This window comes from Pleurodeles waltl, chromosome 2_2 (genome assembly GCF_031143425.1).
Source record: "Pleurodeles waltl isolate 20211129_DDA chromosome 2_2, aPleWal1.hap1.20221129, whole genome shotgun sequence".
Lineage (NCBI taxonomy): Eukaryota > Metazoa > Chordata > Amphibia > Caudata > Salamandridae > Pleurodeles > Pleurodeles waltl.
Window position 1 is genome coordinate 1,135,653,216 of NC_090439.1, and position 24,586 is coordinate 1,135,677,801.

A 24,586-nucleotide genomic window follows, 5' to 3' on the forward strand; every position below is an offset into this window, starting at 1 on the left:
CAGAGAGATACATTTAAACAATTGTCCGTTTGCAGCAGTTGTGATGAAACCACTCATTTCTACACAAGGGTCTGCCGTGAGATTGCATGCCTTATTCCTATTTGATGCGTATTGTTTACTGTGTTTACTGCTGTTTTTCATGGCTCAAAGGCAGATGGGCTGTTGTGCAGAAGAGACGAAGTGATTGGTGGGTATAGTGGTTGTGATGAGGTGTTGGTATTAGTGGTTATGAGCCCAGGTATTTTAGTTGTGGAGAGCTAGGGAGGTTTTGCCTTGGTTGTAATTAGTCTACGAGTGTTCTTCAGGGTCTGTGATTTAGCGATATTGGAGTAAACCTTGAATCTCAGGCATTTTTTTGGATGCCTTGTTGATGTTGGTGTAGTATTTTATTTCTTGGCCCACACAATCATCCTGGAGCAAGCTCCCACATAGATCTTGTATATAAATCTATCTGTCACAAAAGGTCTGAACCCACTGATGGTGTAGCATGTGGTTCTTCATTGATGGAGTTAATGTGCCTGAACATCGGTGGTGGCGGTAACCGGTGGGGATGGTGAGGTGCGTAGCCAGAGCAACCACAGCGAGGTCCACCTCTCTGGCAGGGGTGGTGAGGTGTTTGACTCCAGCCACGAAGGTAACTGGTAGCAATAAGAGTGAACATGGGGGGCAGGGAATGGTCAAGGAGAGATTTGTGGCTAGCAATATGTAACTGTCTTTTTTATTTTTATTATTAAGTATAAACCAAATTTAGAAATAATGAGAAATGCCTCAGGAATAAAATGGTACTAATCTATTTAAAAAGGGTACAAATGTGTACAGTTTTGAACATTATACATAACGCTCCCAGTTTTCTGTTTTTACAGATTTTATTATTTTTTTTTTTTTTTTTTACAGACCGAAAACAATGTGTTTCTTGTCTGTATTTATTTTGAAAAGTGTAAAATACTGAAAATTGTGCTTCTTGTGAGTGACTCGCCATGCTGTCTTTCATGAATTCCAGGCCAACAACTGCACAGATAGACAACATTGGGAGTTAAAAACAGGATGGGAATTCTTAAAATATAAGCATATGGTAACGTACATATGACTTATAATGGTAATATTTACCTGTGGGTATGTTATATTTGGTGCTTAGTTTGCTAAAACACTACATACATCAAAATATGAGTGTATTCTCATTAGTTACATAAATGTGGAAATGTACTATTTTACAACTACATTTATCCTCAAAACGCAAAATAGTTATGGGTAAATACCAGTAGGATGACCAAAAAATAAATATGGATAAATACAGACAAACGTTAAATAAATAAAAAATAGCACAAAACTGGGAGCCCCAATTCTGTTTTATACAAGTGGTTCTAAGCCGTTTGACTTCTGTGGACCCCCACTGAATAACTACTGGAAGCTGAAGATCCCTACTTAAGTAATTTCCAAGTTTGGAACCTCAAAACAATGCACACCAATACAGAAACAAGTACACATCTAACAAATACACAAATTATTCAATATTTTATTTAATTCACAAACTAAAAAATACAGCAAAAACATATTTATTTTTTTTATTGGGAGACTGGCGCTTTTCAAAATTTAGTTTTATTTATTTCTAAAAGGCAAAGCAATATGGTACACTCTAGCATATCACTTTGTGTTTTTTGCTGCAATCGACACTCTCTTTTTGGATGCGCCTGCCATTGTTTCAGTTGAGGCTTATAGTCGTCCATAGTAGTCTGTTTGCTGTGTCTTTACTGCTCCCACGAAGCAAGCTAAGAATACAAATTTAATTTTTAGCCTCCGGTTTCTAATTCTTCCTTTTTACAAATCGTTTTTAAAAGTAACATTTAAAAAAAAAAATCTGTAGCGCTAATAATATTGTTTAATTTTCTAAACAGTTATGGACGCCCTGAATGTGTGTTGTGACTCCTAGCGTTACCTCAGGTTAAGAGCTGCTGTTTCAAACATTTTAACACAGTTCCACACCTTTGAAGCTATGCATAAACCTGTTTAGTCCTGTGTAGCTGCTATGTAAGTGGAATGGAAAATTGCGCATGTGTAGAATTTTAATCAATAGATGTACTTTATATGTATTTTATGTGGTGTGCTTGGGTGCACTAGACCTGATAATGACTGGCCCATATGGAAGGAAGGAGATGAGCATGATTTGGGGTGGCTGACTCCTAATGGACTGTTTTGCACTTCAGACTAATAAACTATTCAGAATATTTGACTGGATCACTGACCAAACGTTATTCTGCATCTGCTTTGCTTTTCAAGTGCTGTTGAAGCATGACAATGTTTGTTATTTTTAGTTCTAAAACTATGCAAATCCTGATAACACTAACAAACTACTTTAAAACAGTCTCCACTTCACTAGTGTCTATCATTCAGTGGACCTCTGAGTACAACCATCTCCTTGAAAGTGGTCACCAGGCATTTCAAGGCAGTGTGATTGTGTGGTTTTGATGCTGGCTGTTGTGTACGTTGTGCATCTATTGACTAGAGCGTGCAAGAGTGATCCAGTCTAATGTATTACTGTTTCTTTTCAGAACGGCAACAGCTTCCATGTCTTTGACCAAGGCCACTTTGCCAAAGAGGTGCTTCCGAAGTACTTCAAGCACAACAACATGGCCAGCTTTGTCCGACAGCTCAACATGTGTAAGTAGCAGCATCGCTCTTCTGTACTTCACCGACCTCGGTCTGTGAGCTCTAGTGTTCCTCAGCAGCCTTACACAGTGGCTTAGCAATATGGTGTTAATTGTGCCTTCTGTCGTTTTAGCTTGGCCAACGTGTATGTCCGCATTTACACTCTGTTTTCAAGCCTTAACAAAAAGTAACTAAACTGTACGAACCCAGTTAACAGCACTCAAGTTACAGTACAAAACCTTTTATCATTTGTGAGTGCTGCAGGAGAAAAGTCCACAGTTTAATAGATAACATGTCGAAGACGAGCCAGGGCCAATGATCATTGTGAGATGTGTTGTTATGGATGCACAGGTTCAACTCTGCATTACTTTAGTATTACATAGCCAAGCTCTGTGGCACTGTCTGCGCTGGTGCTCATTCAAACACATCAGCCAAGGTAAGAAACACTTCCTAGTAGTTTGTAAGTTGTAATGGCAGAACTTTCCACTCTTTATATTCTGGTGGAATTCATTTGTGAGGTGTGCTCCAATCTGAAATAAGTCACTTGAAAAGGCTCTGTTTTACGAGAAGCATGTGTTGAGAGATTGTGTGATGTAGTCATTGCTCTTAAACTGGGAAGAAGGTAGCAGGTGTGCGTAGCCTTTCTGGGGACAGTCCAGGAAAAAACACTCCATTTTTGGTGTAGTTTATTACGTTTTTTATTACTATTACAGTTAATTTCTGGTTTTGACAGTTGATGTTGCTTAAGAATGCTCTCCCATTCTGGAGAAAGTAGATTGTGGCCTGTATAGTTTTTACCATGGTCGAATGCTAAGCTCAATTATTACACTCTTTTAGTTTCTTCGCCCTGCCCTTCCAGAGTTTTGCCACTGCTGCTGTAGGTCTATCAGAGGGCTTAGAAAAACTGATCACATTTCAGATGTCAAAGCAATAGTGTCGTTCGGTTAGAGCCATCTCCAGTCTGCAAACTAACTTGTTTAGTATTCTGCTGTACCACATAAAGGCCACTCCTTTACTCATAAAAAAATCTTTGTGATATTGTCCAGTTGTTCATTGGGGTTAGGTTGCCACCCTTCTTACTTGCCCTTTTTTGGTTTATGTCGAGCATGAAAAGATCGAGCTCCTTGCATTTAGGAATGATTTTTTACCAGTCACTGCTACATTTGCAGGTCTGTCTGTTAACATCTCAAACCTCTATTTTGCTAAGCAATTCATGATACCTAAAGTAGAGATTGTCCTAGAGCGATGGACTGTTAGATGTGGTACATACGTGTTAACTTGCTCCCTGTTGCACTTCCTAGGGTTTTAATGATTAAGTTATTGTAGCAGACTTGAGAATCATGTCATCATCCCCGTCAGTACTACTAGTTTGGACACTACTCCAATAGTCATTGAAGGTTAAGGGATGCTCTGTAAGTAGCTAGATATTGTGACAGTTTTTAAGTAAGCACACTGCTCCGGAATGTGGAGATAGGCCCGTGACTTGTGAAGTGAGTTGTTGGGTCAATAGAACCTTAATAAACAGTCATCACACTTAACAGTCTCGGTGTCAGTTGTCTAGCAACTAACCAGATTTCATGAAGCATCATATAGTTTTTATGCTGTTGCTGTCAGCTGGTGCTTTACAAATTAATGCTAGTAAATACTATCAGTGTTTGGCTTTGGTGGACAGTAGTTTCAAACAAATCTGGCAGCCTGCAGGTTTTCAGAAATATGAGCCGCGTGAACCTAAATAGATCTACCAGAGCTTTGACTTTGAGTAGCTGGGAGACGGTGTCTAGTGGAAGACACTACATTGGAGTGGATAGGGGCCCATAAAGTAATTGTTCATAGCAGCAGTCTGACATAAGGATCTCAGCAGCATCATATTATTAATACTGTGCCTCTTACAGTGTCCACTCTTGTTTTCTTTAAAAACCGTTAGGAGCTTGAAAAGCATGGCCATGGACCACTATCAACCTCCATCCTTTGTGAATTGACCTGGATTGAGTTAGTATTTATTCCATAGATTTGCACAGGCAGCATAAGCCTGAGAGATGGATGTTGCTGAGCTAAACATTCACGATGGCCAGCTCTTACACTGTTGTAGATCCTTCTGTCCCGTGACTTGGGTATACTTGTAAATCTTGCATCCAAAGAATATGCAGTTGAGTGGATGGATACTCGTTCCTGTAGATTCTTAGTTTGAACTCACTTCTCAGGTGTCAGACAAGCTCAGAATTTAATTTCAGGCCTGCAGAGTTGCTGGTGGCAGGTGGCATTGTACTCGGCCAGTCGTGGATCGATCCAACTTCACCGTACTGGGTGTATATATAAGGCAGTGATCTACACGCTCTTTTAATACTAACTTATTAAGTTAAAAAAATAAACTGTTGGCACATCTCCCAGATGACCCTCTAAAGTGTTTAATGGACGTCATTAAATACTGCTGTCATAGCACGTTGTAAGTTAAGGGATTATTTTTGGTCAGAATCAGAAATAGCTGAACAGATATGTTGTTCATTCATGACTTCACTCACTTTCTTGGTGAATCTTTTTTGGAGCTCTTACTGTAGAAACATTTCATTATTTTAAGTATTAAATCGTGTGGATAAAATCAGTGGAAAAGTCAGAGGAATGTACATGTTGGGGATGCAATCAAAGACATTTGGAATAAAAATGTTAATCGGCTCCTAAAATATTACTGCATGATTTGTCTGCTGGCCCAATTTCCATTTATCCTATGTCGAGTACAGCCAGTTAGATTTTGCACCTTTTGTCCAGTAATACAAAAGTAACGTCTCTTGTGCTTATTGGGCGCCCAGGTTATCAAAGCTGACTGCTGATGCGTGGTGTAGAAAATGGAAGCATTCCCTTTGTAGACTAGGCAAGCCACATTTACTGCACAGTATCATTCAGTATGGTTTCCAGTGGAAGGCTGGACAGGCTACTAAACACAGCCTCCTTCGGAAACCAAGCTTCATAATTAACCAAAACATTTAGCTTGAAAGACAGATCTCTTCTCCATGCCCCACTCAGTTTGGCGTAAAATAACTTTTTACACTTTCCAATCGGCTGCAGTTAATTAGAGGGATTTTGTCTTTAGCCCGGCGCAGGAACTATGTGCTAAATGTGCAGTGGTTCATGGCACCCTCCTCGCAGAGCATTGAGGCCCGCCCTAATGGGGGCTAGGGCCCAGTTTGAAGGTCTTGAGCCAGCAACTTTCACTGAGTATTTTTCAAAAGATTATTATTATTATTTTTTTTTTTAAGTAACAATTTTCTCTTTTGCAACATGGACTCCTCACCTCCACAGTTGTCTGGCTTTAAGCCCTCTCTGAAAGTGTAAGAGACACACTTAAGCTGATTGCCCTAACACGATGGGCCCCTTTGGGTTCTATCTTAACCTGACATTATTCTGCCTATACTTGAACCTCTAAGAGTTACAATAAAGAACTATGGCATCCTCTCATCAATATGCAGTTATGCTCTACTGTATCTAAATGTCTGTTCTCCAAATGACATCTCTCACTTTTCCAATACTCTACATGCTGTATAAGACTGAATGTCTACCCATTATTTAAAACTTAATCCATTCAAAACACAATTTTCCTAATGTCTTCCTGCTAGTCTGCTCTATTAGTCCAGTCCTAGATGGAGTCAGTAAACATCCTGAACAGTAAATGAACCATTGTTGATAGAGCCGAATCCCTCAGTCGTCCTGCACGAAATAGTCTATAGGCACAAGTCAGCAACTTAACTAGAAATGCTCACTTTCAGAGTGCCTCTGCTATAGGGGATTCGTTACTTCATTCTCAAATAAGATCGCAAAACCCTGATGCAAGCACTAGTCCTATCAAGAACAGATCAGTGCAATTGTCTTCTAACTGTTCTTTTCAAAATCCATCTCATTCTACTGAAAGCAGCTCTTCACACAGCAGCACGTTTTGTCTCAGGGGGCCAGAAGGAATGATGGCATCTTCCAGCAGAAGTAAGGGGTAGAAGGGTGGGGGCAGGGCAGGGCTTTGAGCTATAAATCCAGGTTTTTATATCAGTAGAGATGGAGACTGGCTATAAAGTAATTTCCTCCCTTACCAGAGGTCTTTCTACTTTTCAGTTAAGTACACGGGTGGAGGTAAGGGAAACAGGCTGGACACCCCTCCATACCTTCTTTCCAGGTTTAAGGCACTAGAGTTTGCTCCACATTAGAAAAATACGGGGAGTGAGAAACCAGGAAGTGGAGCCCAAATCCTGTGGATCAAGGGCAGTTTGAATATGAGAATTATGTATCAGGATTCATAAGAAAGACTACAGTGACAAACCCACACTGGGAAGATTAACAGTGCAAGAAAAAAAACTTATGAACAAGGTAGATGCTATGAAGGTGGTTAATCTGTGCATGACATTAATAAACCTATTTGTCATATCACATAGCTTGCCACCAGCTCTGTTATTGACCAATCAACATGGGAGTTCTTGGGTGAGATTAGACTCCTCAGCAGAAACAAGGTGAGTTTTTCTGTGCCTGGCTACATATGGACCCAGTTAAAGTTCTTTCAAAATGCTGTGGTGATAATATTTGCTTATTATCAAATTGACAGTGCTGTCTCTGTAGCTACTTTAGAGGCCAAGCTGAAAATTCAGATCAGTATAACTTAAGTGATGGAGAATGTACAGTCTATAGTGGTATACTTCTTGACACCTAAAACACAGATAGGATTACCTAGTATCTGCAAGAACAAGGAATGCCCCAGATTAAGAAAATATATAGGCTCAAATTATCTACTGGTTTTCTAGACTTTTTCTTTTTTATCCTGACGCCCTGCATTTTCCAAAATGTGTTTGTCTGTCCCCTCATCACAATGACGATAGCTAGGCAGATGTCCACATTTCTCAAATGCAATCGGATTCAGAATTTTTAATCGGCCTACCCAGTACATGTGGACTGGACACTTTAGCCAAGGCAGAATTCCCTTTTAAACCATTCTTTTTTTTTTAATCTTAAAAACTGTTACTCCAAAGTAACAGGAGGAAAGAAAGCCTAGCATTTAAACAACAAAGGATGTTTTGCACATAACGTGTGTGTGTGTTTATTTACTCAACAGTGTAATCTCATACTAGATTTGCTTCATCTTGAGGATGATGTACCTGACTAGGTGACTGTCTTCAATATTTAATGTTGTTGCCATAGAGTGGCATGGATTTACTTCACTGGTGTGTTTCCGTGGGAATGGGCCATCATTTGAGTATTTTAACAAATTCTATAGTGTTGTGTATTAACACTATTTTTTCATTGTTTGATTTCATCATTTTTTTTTTTTAACCAAAGACATCAATAGTATGTCTGTTAATTTGCTGTTTCTCTCATTTTGTTGTTGTACAAATCTGTAAAAATCATTGTTTAGCAACTCTTCCATGTCTCTTGAAATATTAGGCCATTGGACAGTTTTTATCTAGGTGAGGACATTTTCCATCACAAACTTGTTTATTCAGCTTTGTGGGTTTGGGCTTGTTCATGTTCATATGGAGGAGATAGGATCTGTATATATCAACACATTTCCTTTCAAGAGACCGATTGGGTAAAACCCTTTCTTACATCAGACCCCAATGGCCAGATTCAGAGTTTGACGGACGGGTACTCTGTCACAAATTTCACGGTTCTCCAGTATTGGATCTTTCATAGATTCACATGTTTGAATCATTACCAGTCATCGAAGTGCGGGTCCCACGGTACCATAACAAAGCAGTATACATCACTATATTCAGTCAGGTGACAGCACCCTCTAGAACACTCCCAACAGAGGCTGAGTCCTTCAGATTTTCTACTGCACATCGTGTGAAGGGAGTCTTTCTGAGCTCTGCTTTGTTTCTTCAGCTATTACTACTTTTTGGATCATCCAAGAGTATATTTAATCTTTCATTTCTCTTGCACTAATATGTCAGAGTAGCAGAAAACAAGGTAAAGGACTACAAAATATGTCTAACCTTTTCCACAAAAACTCTCACGTTCTGAGAGATGAGGCTATTATTGGGACAACAGAAACGTAAATCTGTCACTTATGATGAGGACTGTGAGGTTTGCTTCACCTCACAGGAGAGGTCAAAGGGAAAACTTGCGCCAAGGCTCCCCATAAGGCATGCAGAAAGTTCCTAAAAAAGACTTACCATGAGTTTTCATAGAGAGACAAAATTGGAAAAAACTTCCTCAGAGGCAGACCCTCAACTTCCTCTTCAACCCTGACACTAGATCAGGGAGATCCTCATAACCTGACAATCTATGGCAAAACCATCAAAATCATTGTTAACAATTAAGATGACAGTGTCAACGACCACTACCATGTTGACTATTATTGCCTTACCTATGACTGCCTTGTCTACGGAGGGCCTCAGCTACGACTGCCTCATCTACGACGGTTGTTTATGACAGTGTCGTCTGACTGTCATCTATGACAACCTCATCAAAGTTGGTCGTCTACAATAGCCTCGCCTGTGGCGGTAGTGTATGACCATAACCTTGTCTACAACAACCTAGTTGTGTCACGACTTACGTGCTGCTTTACCCTGGAGGCCGCAGAGCAAGTGGCGTGGATCCTGTTCTTGAAGGTTCGGCCTTGGCCCAAGTAGGGCCGACTCTTTCTGGTAGTCATGGTGCTGCAGGCAGTGGGTACACCAAGAGCAGGCCGTGCCCCTCAGAAGTAGCGCCAGAGGGGGAAAAAAAAACCCTGAAAGGGGAAAAAACCTCCACAAAGAATGTTCCTAAAACAGGAACAAAAACGAAGAGAATACCAGCAAGAGCAAATACAGGAAAAAGTATTCTGAACTGATGAGAACCAGCACAGGAATAGGAGGAAGAAGGAGCGAAGACACCATCCAAACAGAAAGTGTTGCAGCGCAAGGAGAGAAAGAATCACAGCCCTTAAATACCAACAAACAGGAAACGACCAACAGGAAGTAAAAGGACACCATCTTAGATAGGGAAAAGCACATAGAACAGAATGGACTAGGAACCATAGAGCATAGGGAACAAGGAATGTTGGGAAGAGAAAGGAAACATGGGAAGAAGTAAAAAAACATAAAGGAAGGCACAACCAGATGTCCAAGAAAAGAACAGGTGAGTGTGGGGGGGGGGGTCAGACATACCTGACAACGCGGTGAACAGCAAAAGAATGAGGCCCGTGCCCAATTTGGGGCCTCTGTAAGCACACAGCAGACTGGGGGCGCGTCGCGTCTGATAAACGCATGCTGTGGCCCGAGCCGAAGGTTTGGCTTGTGCCGCGCGACAAGTTGACGATAGCTTAATCTACAATAAACTCGTCTAACAGCCTTGTCTACTATAACCATGTCTATGACGACCTTGTCTACGACTGCTTCGCCTAAGGCGGCTTCATCTATGACTGCATCCTCTACGACGACCTTGTCTATGGCGGCTTCGTCTATGACCGCATCCTTTACGATAACCTCATCTATGACACAGGCCTCGTCAATGACAAACATTGTCAACGCCAGCCTAGTCGTTGACTTCCACCTCGTTGACGACTATCTCGATGACATACAAACGACTACGACAGTACAGAATCGTCAACAAGAACAAAACACATATGATCCAGAAAAACTTAATGTCAAGAATTAAGGGGACTAATATGAACATGTCTACAACAGTCAGCAATTTATGGAGAGGCAATATATGGAGCAATTTCACCACTTTGCTGTGCCTCCAACTTCAAAGTATGGGTGAGGTCCATGTAGGTCTAGTACTAGACCTACAGAGCATGTTACACCCACAACTGGTGGATTCCCCCACCCAATGATTTTTGGTGGTTTCCATACCCTTTGGGAACGAGCGGCCAAACGATTCCAACTTCCATTAGCAAACAATATCGGTATGTTTTTCTTTGATTTTAAATAGAAAATCTGTGAGACCTATTCCAATTGTTGATATATCCAGGAGGAATTACAATCATGGAAAATCCTGTCACTTATAACCCCACTTAACCAGCAAGGAAACTCTCTCAACTATGTCTGGGGCAACTGTGCAGGCTGCCAATTCACTTGCAATATGGGGAGGTTTGACCACCAGATGTGGTCAGCATTGCCACATACATAAAATTTCTGCAGGAAGACAGATAGGACAAAAAAAAGATTCTGCAGGGGTGGCGAAATATCCTCATCAGCATAGATTGCGCTAAAGATATAGCTTCAATAGGATCCCCGCAATTGGCAGGGTCAGTGGTCCTTAGATGCCAAGATTGGTTCAAGGCCACAACATTTAGAGTCTGAGGTGCAAATGTACCTAATTATTTTACCTTATTGATGCTCTGTTCGGCAAGCATGTTGATGACGCCTTGCAATCAGTCAAGGCTGACTGATACCGCAAGATCTTTTGGCACATTACACTTTCAAAAGAAACACCCTTTAGAGGGACCCGTGAAAGAGACCTTATCCATATCAAGGAGGATACCAAAGGTAGAAGACTTATCAACCCTCTCAATAGCCCTTGGGCTGGCTTACCTACCGTGACAACATTCTGGTGCTGTTTACGCCATTCTGTGGTAGAAATAATTCCAAAATGTTGTCATCTATGGTGCAAAATAGCATCGGACAGGATCTCCTCACATATAGTCAGATATTAGAGTTCATCCAGATTCCACCCTCTACTCCACCAAAATGAGGGCGACCACCTCATCTCCATCTGCTTTGGAAGGGAGTGCTAGCTATGCTAGCCAAAGGTTCCAAAGAGGAAGGCCCACGTTCTCAGCAAGGAACGGGCTACTAGCCTTGGTTTTTCCTCATGGACACGATAACAGAGGAGTGGCCATCCATCATAGACCTATGGAAATTAAACAAGTATTTCCGGCAACAATACTTTTACGTGGTCACCCTTTGTGACACCACATGACAGCTCTGAATTTACAGGATTCATACTTCCGCATTCCCACCCATGTATCAAAGTTCTCCCACTTGACTTCAAATCAGCTTTTTCAGGAAGGACAGTCATCCGGTATTCTCCTACTTTGATAAATGGTTCATAAAAGCACCAACAACATTTCAAGTGTCCAAGGCCACAGAGACTTGCCTAAAGTCGGTTCACAAACTCGGTCTCTTTGTGTATTATCAAAGATCCTAAACTCCTCCATCCAAGAAGATAGTGTTCCTTTGCCGCAAAACTAGATACTGTCCAAGACAGACTTTCTATCCCAAGACAAGCAGTGAAGGCTCTAAGAACAGGCTCTCGAAGGAGGAAAAAAAACAGTGTGTCCAATAAGGTTTTGGGCATTATGTCCTCAGCAATCCATATGAACCCTCTTGCACACCTGAAAATTAGTCTTACAGGAACAGCTACAAAACAATAGATTCAAACTAAAGAGTTGTTCAAGGGCCTGGTGAATTTCACACAGGTATGATGGAAGCTGGAACGTGGTGGTCCCAGACCTCTCACCTATCAGAGGACCTCACGTTCTTACCTCAAATACCTCACTTTGTAATGACTATGGATGCCTCCCTGGAGAGCTGGGGCGGTCATCTACAGAGCCTACAAATTCAAGATAAGTATTTTCCGCTCCAGAGTAGCATAAATATTTCTCCTGGACCTGAAAGTCATCTACTCTGTCTCCAAGCTTTCCTGCCAGTTATGGCAGTGTCTTCTGTGTTAATTCAAGAATTGCATGCTGGTGTTATTGTCCATGCGAACTAACAGTGCAGCACACGATTACTTGTGCTGTCCAAGGAAGATAAGGAAATGTGGAGCATGCTAGCAACACACAAAATAACTCTTCGGGCCGAACTTATTCCCTGGAGTAGAAATCTCTTAACAGACATGCTAAGCAGAAATGGAAACGGCCTCCACGAGTGGGAGTTTGATCAGTCAATGCTAAGTATGATTTTCTTGTTCTGGGGCAAACCGCCTCTAGATCTGTTTGCAGCAAACAAAAAGCGCAAGTTCCAGTTCTAGGCAAGTTGGGATCCACATCCAGGATTGTGGAGGAATGCCTTTCTACCAATGGTCTGGGATCTGTGCTTACCTTTTTCTACAGATACCTTTTTAATAACAAAGTTTCTCAACAAGAGGAAAACCGAGTGGTGGTGTCTCATCTTGATAGCCTCCAGGTAGCCCACGCAGCATTGGTTCATGGAGCTTCTCCTGCTATCGGACTACAATCACATTCACCTACCAACATCCTGTAAACTTTTCATGGTGAACTAAGGCCAGGTTCTTCATCCTGACCCGACCTCTCTCCTGTTATGCGCACAGCTCCCAAATTCCATAAATTTAAAAATCTCAATATTTCTCAGGACTGCAGGTATATTCTCTCCATGTCAAGGCAGAAGCTACGATAAAGATGTGTAAACGGTAATGGAAACGTTTCTGCCTGTGGTGCCAGAAATCCAACCTACACTCTCTACTAGCATAATCTGGCAAATAACTACCCTAAATTACCTTGCTAGCTTAGTCACAGTTGGTATATGCGTCTGTTAAGGTACAGCTTTCAGCAATATCAAGATATAGATGCTCATCTAATTTTCTCTCTTTTTACTCTTGCAGAATCATCAAACAGTTCATAAAAGAATTATTCACAGTTTTCCTCCAGTAAGGGCTCCTTCCCCCGGACTAACACCTGAACATAGTTCTGTTTCAACTCATGAAGAATTAATTTGAACCCATTCACAGAGCACACCTCATATTTCTCACATGGAAGATCGCCTTGTTACGGTCGCTCACTCCCACTAAGAGGGTAGAGGAGATACAGGCTTTCTCAACTCAAGAGCCTTCTTGCGCCTCAGAGCCAATTTAGTACTTCTCGCAACCAATCCAAAGATTTATTCCCAAGGTTCCTTTGGATTTTGCCTCCATGATCTTATAACATTTTGGACTTTCTTCGCGAATCCCACTTCACCAGCTTAAAGGTCTATTCATATGCTAGGTATCAAATTATATCTAAAATTCTACTTATATCGCACTAAACAACTCATAAGAACTGACCAACTGTTGGACTCTGATGGTAAGGGTGCTCCAGTCATGATAGCAACCATCACTCATTGAATTTCAGCTGCAGTCCAGTTCTGCCACTCGAAGAGAAAACCCAGATGCACTCAACTAGGGCAGTTTCCAACTCAACTACATTGTTTGCAGATGTTCCTCTGAAGAAGATATGTTGTGCTGTGACTTGGAAAAGTAGGCATATAATTCATGCAGCATTGTTACATGGAATCGGCACAGTGCAGTAATGCAGCGGTTGGACAGGTTTTACTACACCACTTATTTCGATAAGGGGAACCTCTTTTGGATCCATGTATTTATGCAAATTTTAATGTATGATATGTTTATGAATACATTTATTAAATTACATGTGAAGGTTATGTACATATTTCCTACCCACTATTTGTGGTAATAAATACTATGATGTACAAATACAGCAGCTGCCTGCTATTCTGATTCAAGTATGTGAATCTATGAAAGATCCGATACTGGAGAAGACAATAAGTTACTTACCTGTAACAACAGCTCTCCGGCATTCCTATTTTTCATAGATTCACATGCGACCCACCCTCTTCCCTCGAGAGGCTCCTCTTATAACTTGGGATTATTTATTCCTACTTGTGCTTGGAAAATCTGAGTGAATCAGCCTCTGTTGGGAGTGTTCTAGAGGGTGCTGTCACCTGATTGGTTATAGTTCAAGATTGCGCCTTCTTCTTTTGTGTTTAAAAAATATATATCTTTTCCTTGTCATTGTAGCCTATGGTAGTGATATATACTACTCTGTTATGGTACAGTGGGACTCCCACTTCGACAACGAGGAATGATCCAAGCATGTGAATCTATGAAAGATACCAATACTGGAGAACTGCAGTTACAGGTAAGTAACTTATTTTCCTATCCTGTCTCACTTACTAAAAGTTTATATCCCAATGCAGTTATAAGAAAGCAGACATGATATCCGTCACGTCTGTGATAGTGTACCCACCCACCAAATTCTAAAACAGACCCTACAGATTTAAATTGGCTGCAGATCTGCTTTCCACTTCATTAGGTCGCCTGAGGCCCTTCTCCTGATTACTGAGGCAGCAACACATAAGTGAAATATATAAATTTAAGTGAAAGTTGAAGACCTCATGGAGATGATAGAGGCTTTCTTGTCTTTGGACCACTTTGTGCAGTTTATTCAAGACGTAGCATCTTTTACAAGGCCCAACTTCCTAGAGAACTGCTGATTTGAAGCAATGTGTTGTGTTGGCTGAGATCTATGCTTCTGTCAGTTGAACTCTGAGCCCTCTTTGATCTGTAAAAACATTTCTTCTTTTGGAGGCTGAGCAATGCATGCATTCTAAAAGTGTGATGCCCTTGGCCTGCTACTGTAGGTTCTGAAATTAAAAGATAACAAAATCACTTGGAAATATGATTTAATCATTTATAGTGAAATAAGAATAGTCTATTTGTTAGTGTTTGCTGAATTGCTGCCAAACCAAGATTGATGTTTTAGTATTACATAAGCTTCAGGGTTCATGGTTAACAATTGCTTTTGTCTTTCTTTTTGGTTTCAGATGGTTTTCGGAAGGTGGTTCATATTGAACAGGGTGGGCTTTTGAAGCCTGAGCGTGATGATACTGAATTCCAACATCCCTATTTCATACGGGGCCAGGAGCTTTTGCTGGAGAACATCAAGCGGAAAGTTACCAGTGTAAGTGAAAAATATGTCGAAATAGTGTTTTAGCTAGTTCAAAAAGCAGTGCAATGATGACTGCATCTATATTTAGATCTTTGTTCATAGGTCCACGTCGGTACATTTGACTGGCATTTAAAAACAAATATGTATTTTATGTGACGGTGTTCTGTAATGAAAAGGATTCTTTGGGTTTGTAGAAGGATTTTTTTTTTCATTATACTTTTTCGACAGCCCTGCACAATCATCCAGAATTCTACAGAAACCCTGATCTATACAAGAATGTTATCATATTGCAAATTTGTTCCCCTTAAAACAAGCCCTGTATGGCTTTGCTTCACCAGGGATGAACCTTACTGTTTTGTCATTATATTGAATCTGAGCCATGAAACTAGCTGTTTATTCTGGTACCATTTCTTAAGATGAGAATGGTTAGCATTTCTCATCTAATATTGTACTTAAACCCTTGTGGTGAACATATAGTACACCCGGTACTGCCATGAAGACTGAATGCTTGTGACTACCAGACCATGCATTATCTCTTGTAAGATGTATTGCTTTGGTGTGGTGCCTGTGGTGAGATTGGGGAGCAGTACACCCTAATCTCTTACACCAATTTAAGACCTAGCTCATGTCTGGGTTGCTACATAAATTGCAGCCAAAGCAGTCCACATCTGAACCAAATGGGCCTTCTTGCTCAAGCACAAAACATTTTCTCAAATATTTAATGGTGATCTGGAGTGCGCATGGCTGAGCGTGGAATTGGTGTGCCCTTTGATATGCACATACTATTCACTGCCACCCTGCTAAACTCCCTTATTCCTGCATGCATGAGAGGGAGATAATTACTAACAGCTCCTCTGCATACAGGTGCAAGAGCTGATGCTGCTTGTGATTGGACGATCCTTGCAGTAGTTTTATGGACTTGATTGATCCTCCTCTTTGTGTTCCTGATTTGCTGTTTGAGCTGGTGGGCTGCAGTGCTTCAGAAATGCTTGCGAGCTGCGCCTAATACATGGTGGATCTCCCAAGGTTGTAGGGTCACAGCAGAACCTCCTGGTGATTTGCAGCGTGAGAAACAGAGATGGTTTATCTGGACTCCCCAAGCCGCTATGAACTCTGGCAGAGAAATCACCTCGCGACAAGAGTGCCCTCCCTTAGTCTGTACTTTTGATGGATACTTCTGCATGCATATTGCTCACCTGTGAATACCCTAGCCAGTAGACTGGATGTGAAAACTTCTGACACAGCTCTCCTGCTCTTTTAGGAGTTGCTGGCTCAGTGTCGATGCTAGAAGTGGAGTTGTGGCGATGCCACTGGCGCACATAGCACCCACCTCTGTGCCCTGACATCCATTCCATTTTTCCCTCTCGCCTTTCGATGCTGGTCTGGCTCTTCCCTTTTCTGAGAGGATTCAGTTCTCCAAAACCTTTCACAACAGTGTGTTAGGGACATGCCCCCACCCAAAACGTCCGCATTTAAACCCTGATGTAGATGTAAAGGCCAGCTTTCCTGAATGGAACAGTATGTGGTGACTGCTCTCCAGGCACGACGAGTCGTCCCATGACGCGTGCTACCGGATGAACCTCAGACAATCAAGAGGAGGGAGGCCGAAGATTTTTAGGTGTGGGCCAGGTGACAGTCCAAGTCATAGACCAGATCCCGGTGCATCTCCTGCTACTTTAATCATCTAAGTTCTATAGGGACAAAAGGAAGAAGCACAAAAGTCATTCTGATGCTCCGATGGGGAACGTTCGAGATCAAAAGGTGGTCTACACCCCTGGTCGTCTCCAGCTCTCTCCTAGTTCAACCTAAAACTACTAGAAAAATAGCCCCAAGAGGCAGTGTTTTCCCCAATGGCACTGCCTCACGTGTTGCCCATCTAAGTACCTACACCCGTGTGCCCGGAGTTTCTGGAGTCTGGGGCCGAACCTACCATGTTGGACCAGGCTAAATGATAGGTTGTTGAATGTGCGATAGTGCCCTTTGAAGTACCTTGTGGGACCATAGAGGGCTTCACTTGAGGACTCGTCTACTTTTTCTGTCCTTGAAACCCCGGATCCACCTGGCGTCATTTGCTTCTTCTCCACTAAATCTATACCAGCACCATACCCATTGATTTTTCCTCTCTTCCTGGTTCTGATGCCACCTTCACCTCCCCTGTCACCTCCCTCACGGACTCAAGTAAAACTGCTTGTCCCAATTAAACACCAGTGTTCTAGCAGAAGGAAGGCCCATAGTCTTCTTGAAGAGCAGTATAGGGCAGCTGTGGTGAATGGTATCATTACTAGGAGACAATCTGCAACATAATCAAGAGAGGCTCTGAGTATGGCCTTTCAGAAGGCCCTCGAGGAAAAAAATGACAAATGCCTATCGGAACCTCTTCCTTCCTCTGAGGATCTGTAGACTCCTCAAAACGAGAGTGGGCTTGACATCTCCGGACATAAACATCCAACCCTGAGACCTGTTCTGTTATTAATGAAGGCCACTGAAGTGTTGGACTTGCCCTTTACTGCAGTTGAAATTAGGCCAAATAGCTTAACCAAAGATCCCCAGTCAGTCCTAGCTTCATTAGAGGCAGTGGCTATGATCCAAACACAGTCTACTTTCTCTTCCTTGCCAACACAACCAGGGAAGTTCCCTGTAGGTTGTCCTGAAATAGAAAGTGCTGCCAGTAGGAGGTCAAGTGTCTTCTTTTCTACAGGCCAGGCGGGCCATTACGTTGAATTAATGGATCTGTCAGATTGTAGAAAAGGGGTAGACCCTTCCCTTTCACCAGTTGTCTCACCCTACATTCCCCTCCCCATCAGTCCCTTCAGCTGGAAGACCACCTGCAGATAGTGCATGAGGTGGCGGGCCTGTTGCAGAAAGGAGTGTGTGTGCTAGAGCAAGACACTGGGCAGAGGTGCTACTCCTGGTACTTCCTGGTTCCCAAAAAGGACAGTGGTCTCTGTGTGATCCTAGACCTCAGGCTCCTGAACTTTCAGCTGCACAAGGAAGAGTTTAATAGGGTTTGCCTCACTCTGCTGCTTTTGCCACCAGAAGCAAAAGAATGAATGGTGTACCCTCGGCTTGCAGGACATGTACTTTTACATTATGATCCTGCTGTGGCATAGGAGGTACCTGAGCTTTGTGGCACAGTCCACTCACTACCACTTAGTGATGCCGTGCACTTGTCTGGACTTGTATCCGGTACCTTGAGTTATCAAAGGTGATGATAGTGGTTGCAGCATATACCAGGATGTCAGGAATTTCCGGTTTTCCTGTATACAGTCTACTGGCTCCTCAAAGCCAAATCACCACAGATGGTGTTGCATCACTTGCAAGTTAAATAATACCTGCTATTTTATGTGGGCTTCGCCATCAATGTTCCCAAATCTCAACCTGAGCCCTTTCATTGCTTCCTGTTCATAGGGGCAGTACTGGATAGAGCATTGCTCAGAGCCTGCCCTCCACCACAGATTCAGGATATTATTCCAGTGTTTGGAGCGAGGTGTTTGGATCCCAGTTCTGAATGTTCTGCGCCTGCTGGTTTTGTTGGCTTTGTGCGTCCTCTTTGTTACGCATGCAGCCTACAAAATGCAGGCCCTCCAGTGGTACCAGAGACCATGGTTCCTTCATCAGGAAGAGCTGTCAGAATCAATTATGCTATCCAGGGGCACTGCAGCAGACTAAAGCTGGTGGCTGATAGAGGACGACCTAACTCAAGGGAGGTCTTTCGGCCTGCCTTTTCCCTAGCTGTGGCTTCAGTAGTGACAGCCGGGTCACCTTCGGGTGGGACACGTATTTGAAGGGACTGGATAGTGGATGCCTCTATTCTCCAGAGGCGCAGGTTCTCTACATCAACCTTCTGTAACTGCATTCAATTTGACTAACTTTCAAAGCATCCTTCCCTTCTCAGCCAGCCCATCCCAACCTCTGTAGACAATACGGCTGCAGTGTGGCATGTCAGCAAGCAGGGTGGAGTGTGGGTCTCTCCTTCTCTGTTGAAGTGCAGAAACTATGGGTCTGGTTCACCAGAAGGGGATCTGGCTAGTCACCAACCAGCTGACCAGGTCATAGAACACCAAGGCTGGCTGTCATTTTACTGACCATCGTTGGCCAGTGGAGCATGCCTCTGCTCTAGCTGTTTACCACCTGCTGCAATACCAATTGCCCAGTGGTTTGTACCCTACAGTAAGAGGTACAGGTAGCCTTAGGGCATGTTTTTCAGTTGCAGTGAAGTTTCCGCTTCACTAGGTATTTCCTTTAATGCCCATTTCCTCTGGTTATGAGTCAGTTTTGTCAAGATGACACAAGTAATCCTCATTGCCCCAGATGGGCAGAGGCAGGTGTGGTGCAAAGACCTTCTGAACCTCTTCCTGTGTCCTCCACACTTTCTTCCTCCCATGGTGGACCTACTCTCCTAGTCTGAGCAGCATGTTCTGCACCATAGTCTCCAGACTCTACACCTTGAGGCCTGGGGATTGAGGAGGGACACAAGTTGTTTTCAGCTGCCACAGGAGATGGTTAATGTGATTAACTGCATATTCCTCACCGCACAGTATTCCCTAGGCACCAGACTGGATAGTTTCATATACCTATCCCTCCACACCACAGGCATCTACGATTCAATATCAGCCCAAAAGCATTTCTAGCTTGCTGCTCTCCCCTTTGCACTCCCCTTTGGCCGCATCAGAATCCCTTGAGTGTGCACACAAGTGTTGGCGGTGGTTTCTGCACATCAGAGGTTGGGATCTGCTGTATTCTCGTGCCATGATGACTGGCTGCTTAAGCTGAGTTTGCCACAGTCCGTTATGGGCCACCTCAGGACGGCTGAGGAATTTCTAAGAATGTTGAAATTTACTATACTGTTGCTGTATCTGACTGTTCTCGCTTCAGGAATTATGAAAAGTTATTGAAGTGTGAAATTCTTGAGTTTATTAGTAAAAGAACTCTATGTAATATTAATAATTTAAAGATAATTCTCTTTGGAACTGCAGAAGTACAGGAGTGATGTGAGTGTTCCAATAGTGTAACCCAGATTTTGCTAGATTGTTGACACGAATGTGGAATTGCTCTTGAGGGAAGCTATCTGGATTTCTAGAGGAAGCGCACGATAAATATGTATAATTTAATATCAATGCTTAATTATGTTGCCTAAATATTTGGCCATGTTGGACTCGGACCTATTGCTGTGAGATATAGATATATATATATAAAATCTCCCAGCAATGCGGCCACATATCGCGACACGCTCAACAGTTGGTGCGCTTTGCGAGAGCTGGCCGTGCTCTTGATTAATTCAGAAAGTAAAGTCGCAGCGCACTCCGTTAAGGTGGAATTCCTCAGTTCATTTATTTGTTTTAGTGCAACAAAGAAACCAACGCGTTTCGACTATTCAGTCTTCATGGTTACAAAAGTCCTTTCTTTTTGTCTGTATTTATACTTTCAAACTCCAATGTCTTTTACACTGCATTATGGAGGTTGTAGTTCACAACTGATAAATCACTGTTTTTCATATCAAATTACAGCGACACCATAATTTGTTTAAATATTTTTTTGTACAAACTAAATTCGCACTTAAAAAAATGGCAACAGAAAAGAAGGACCAATCAAAAAATATATATATCACTAAATATCCAATCTTAATTCACTTAAAAATGGTAAGAAGATTTTTAAATCACTAATGCAATTGATCATTATTCACTAACTTCTATTTCCATTAGAATATGTTCTATTGTATAATAAATTCATTTTAGTATTCCAAACACTCGCTTGTGATTATTTGAAGTAACAAGCTCATCAGTTTTCTGCTATGTTAATCATAAATGTATAAAAAGTTCCTCATCGTTATTCATCCCAAATGGTGTCTTGGTCCTCATTTTGATAATATATCTGGATTCTAATTGTCTAAGTTTTTTAACTCTGTCACCACCTCGTTCATGTTCCGGACTAGGTGTAAAAACATGTTTCCATTTTGGTTCGTGTTAAGGCAAGTGGGTGCCTGTAAATTGTAAATAAGAGTGGAAATAAGCTAGAACCCTGGGGGATGCCACATTAGGATTTCTGGGATTAGCTCTGAATGACGGGAGATACGTAAATAAGTTTGCTTTCTAAAGAAAAGGCATAAGCCTTTCTGGGGCACTTCCTTTGACCCTAATATATTGAAGCCTTAATATCATGATAGAATGATCTGAGGTATCAAAGGCTGCAGTAGATCCAACAGGACTAAGACATCACACCTGTTGACTGCTCGTAAGTGGACTTGAGTTGACAATACCACAAGTGCAGTGCTGCAGCCAAGCTGGAGCCATCTTAATGGCAACGGAAGCAGAGATTCTCTTTGACATATTTGTGTAACTGTACATCTTTTTCTATCATTTGCCTAAAATGGGAGTAAAGAAATTGGCTTGTAATTGCTAAGTTCCTGTAGATTTCAGTGTCATTTTTTTTATAAATCCGCATTCCCAGTGCCTGTTTGCTAGGTTCTGGAAAAACGCTGCTTATTAGTGAACTTTTCAAGATAGTGGTAAAGACGTCGGGTAATGAGGAAATAAGCGTTTAAACAGTCGGTGACATTATTTTTTTCTGGAAAGTCAAAGGTCAATTTTGTTTCAATAATTTTTAAAGGGAACCGTAATCCTGTCAAACTGTTCCAGTTTAATTGCACTGTTCTGCACTTTTTCAAAAAATTTGCGATTGTCTTCAAACTTAAGATCAGGTTTTTCAATTCTTCACTTTCTATTTCATTCTGACTATTTACACTCTTGCCCTCAAAGATGGGGGGAGAGCTTGTTACCTAGTTATTGGGATGACATAGTCTGGGAGTTGCGCCTGAGGATGCTGTAGGTTATTAATAGTTCTAAAAAGTATTTTGATATGTTGGGCGAGTTTGCAGTTCTTCCTGAATTTTTTTTTTTATCTTGTTTGCTTTAATCTGGTCTTTATTAGTATTTAGTTTTGAACCGTGAATCTTTTCTGGATTCACATGCTGTGCATTATTCCACCATCTAGTGGTTGGGTCTGGATGTTCTACTATTCCTTTAAAACGTTTAGTCAGTCTTCTTTCTTTACTTTTATTTGTTTGTGGGTGTCGACTGACCCACCATTTGGTGTCCTTTGTGACGCCGTCACTTTGGATGTCTCTGCCCCAGTTCGGCATCTTCAGTTTCTTTTTTTCCCGCCATAGGGTCTGGATGTTTTTGAGGGGACGTCTTCATTGGAATAAGGAACTTCAAAGAATTGCAGAAAGATCGTGGAGAAGAGTTGGACATTGTAAAACAATAATGAAAGCAAACAGTTCTGCGAAATGGATGAAGCGAAGCGTCCAAGAGGTCCCTCACTAATTCTCAGATGCAGGGGCTCATTGAGTGGCATAATGGAGAACACAACATTTCAGTTTTGTAAAATTTGCCATCATAAGTACGCCCAGAAGGACAAACATCCAGTGTGCAACCTTTGCCTTTGCGTCGACTACCGAAGTGAAGATTGCCTTGCCTGCTCAGTATTTGCACTGAAAACGCTAAGGGTGAGACAGAGAATAGCACACCACACACTTAAGGGAATAAAATCAACACCATATTTGAAAGGTCTTGGACTATCCAGCAGTGATGAGGACAATATCTCCAAAGGAGCGAACTCTGAGGACGACCGAAACATTGTGGCAATTGGACAGGAGGTGCTGAAGATGGGCCGTAAAAGAGGTAAGAGAACCTCTAACTACAGTTACTTTCATTGAGTTGAAAAAAATCACTCTCGACACCAAAAGGGGGCCTCGTCATCAAAACTCTCGCTGACTGCAGACAGATCCCAAGACACAGATTTCCAAGGATCCCGTGAAGGGGTTTCCGGTTGAGATAGGAGCTCGAAGATGCAGGTGTCGTCGAAAGAAGGGAAGGGGAAAGATGCAGAAACCCCACAATAATCAGTTGACGTTCACACATGAATTTTCGAAGCTCACAGTCGGAGCAGGCTGCAAAAGAGACTTTGACAACCACTTAGAAAAGACAATGAAGCCCTGAAGACCAGGCACTCAGAATTGAAAACAAGAGGAAGAGACTCGAGGCCATGATGACCACCTTCATCCAAAAGAAAAAAGAATTCAACAAAAGTCTAAAGGCTTTTCGGATACCACTAAAAAATGTCGACATCAAAAGAAATTTCAGAACCTGAAATGGAGGAATTTCGATGCCCTCACACACTTGAGCTTCAGTAGTCAGACTCCCCTGAAGAAGAGGTAGAGTCCTGTCCATCAAAACCATCCCCACCACATGATATAGGGATGTACAATCTGACGATTAAAAAATGCTGCAGACAGATTCAATGTACAATTAGAGGAGGACAAGTCACAATCTTGTTTCCTCTTAGAAACGCTGCTCTCTACAGAAACAAAAAATCAATATCTACCCATGCTACCAAGTGTACTTGACCAAGGCAAAGACACTTTCAGGGAGCCAGCAACTTGTGGAGCTGTAACTCCTAGAACGGAGAAAAAAATATACGTTTTCTGCAAAGGATCCTCCTAACATTAAAGGAACAGTCCCCTAGGATTCAATAATCACAGCAACTGTGAGGAAAAGAGCAAATGTTCCTTCTGCAAGAGGGCCATCCCCCAGATACAGAGAGCAAAAAGATGGACCATGTGGGGAGAAGAATAGAATGCAGTGCAGTAAATCAGTGGCACATTGCTAATTCTAACACTCTCTTAAATTGTCATACCCACCAACATTGGGAAGAAATAGATGAGTTATTAAAACACCTCCCAGAGCAATACAAAAAAGGTAAGCATCTGTTAGAGAGTGGAAAAAACATTGCTAACACAAGTCTTAAATCTGACTTGGATGCTGCAAACACCTCAAGCAGACGATGGGCGTTGCACTGAGATGACACTCCTGGTTAAGGATTTCAGGCTTCAAACCAGAGGTCCAGTCAAATCGCCGCCACCGCCACCTCCTCCTCCCAGTCGGGCAGTGCCCACCAAAGCTTCCAGGGGAGCTCACAACAAAATTGCCAGTACCAGCAAAAAAGGAGGAATACCTTCAGAGGCCAGTCAGCAAGAGGAAGCTCAACTGCAACAAGTAAGTGACTGCCCGGCAACACAAGTCAAAACAATCAAAAACCAAAAGACCTACACCAAATACTTAAATCACAGTTCACAAGTAGGAGGAAGAATTCGATTTTATTTCCAGGAGTAGATAAAAAAAACTTCAGACAAATGGGTCTTAAATATAGGATATTGCAAAGAATTACAATTAGTCAAATTTCCTCCAACAAGAGGAACAAAAAATAGAATTCATACAAAGAAAGAAACAATTCGCCTTTTAAAAG

The 24,586-nt window shown here is 42.0% G+C and overlaps 1 protein-coding gene across 2 annotated transcripts in view; it reads left to right on the forward strand.

Annotated features, from left to right (window-relative positions):
- HSF1 (heat shock transcription factor 1) overlaps positions 1-24,586 on the forward strand; it is a 314,446-nt gene that overhangs the window by 56,468 nt on the left and 233,392 nt on the right. For both annotated transcript variants that reach the window (XM_069221019.1, XM_069221020.1), the window contains exons 2-3: positions 2,547-2,655; positions 15,159-15,295. In XM_069221019.1, coding sequence (XP_069077120.1) covers positions 2,547-2,655; positions 15,159-15,295 — 246 coding nt within the window. The remainder of the gene's footprint in view (positions 1-2,546; positions 2,656-15,158; positions 15,296-24,586) is intronic.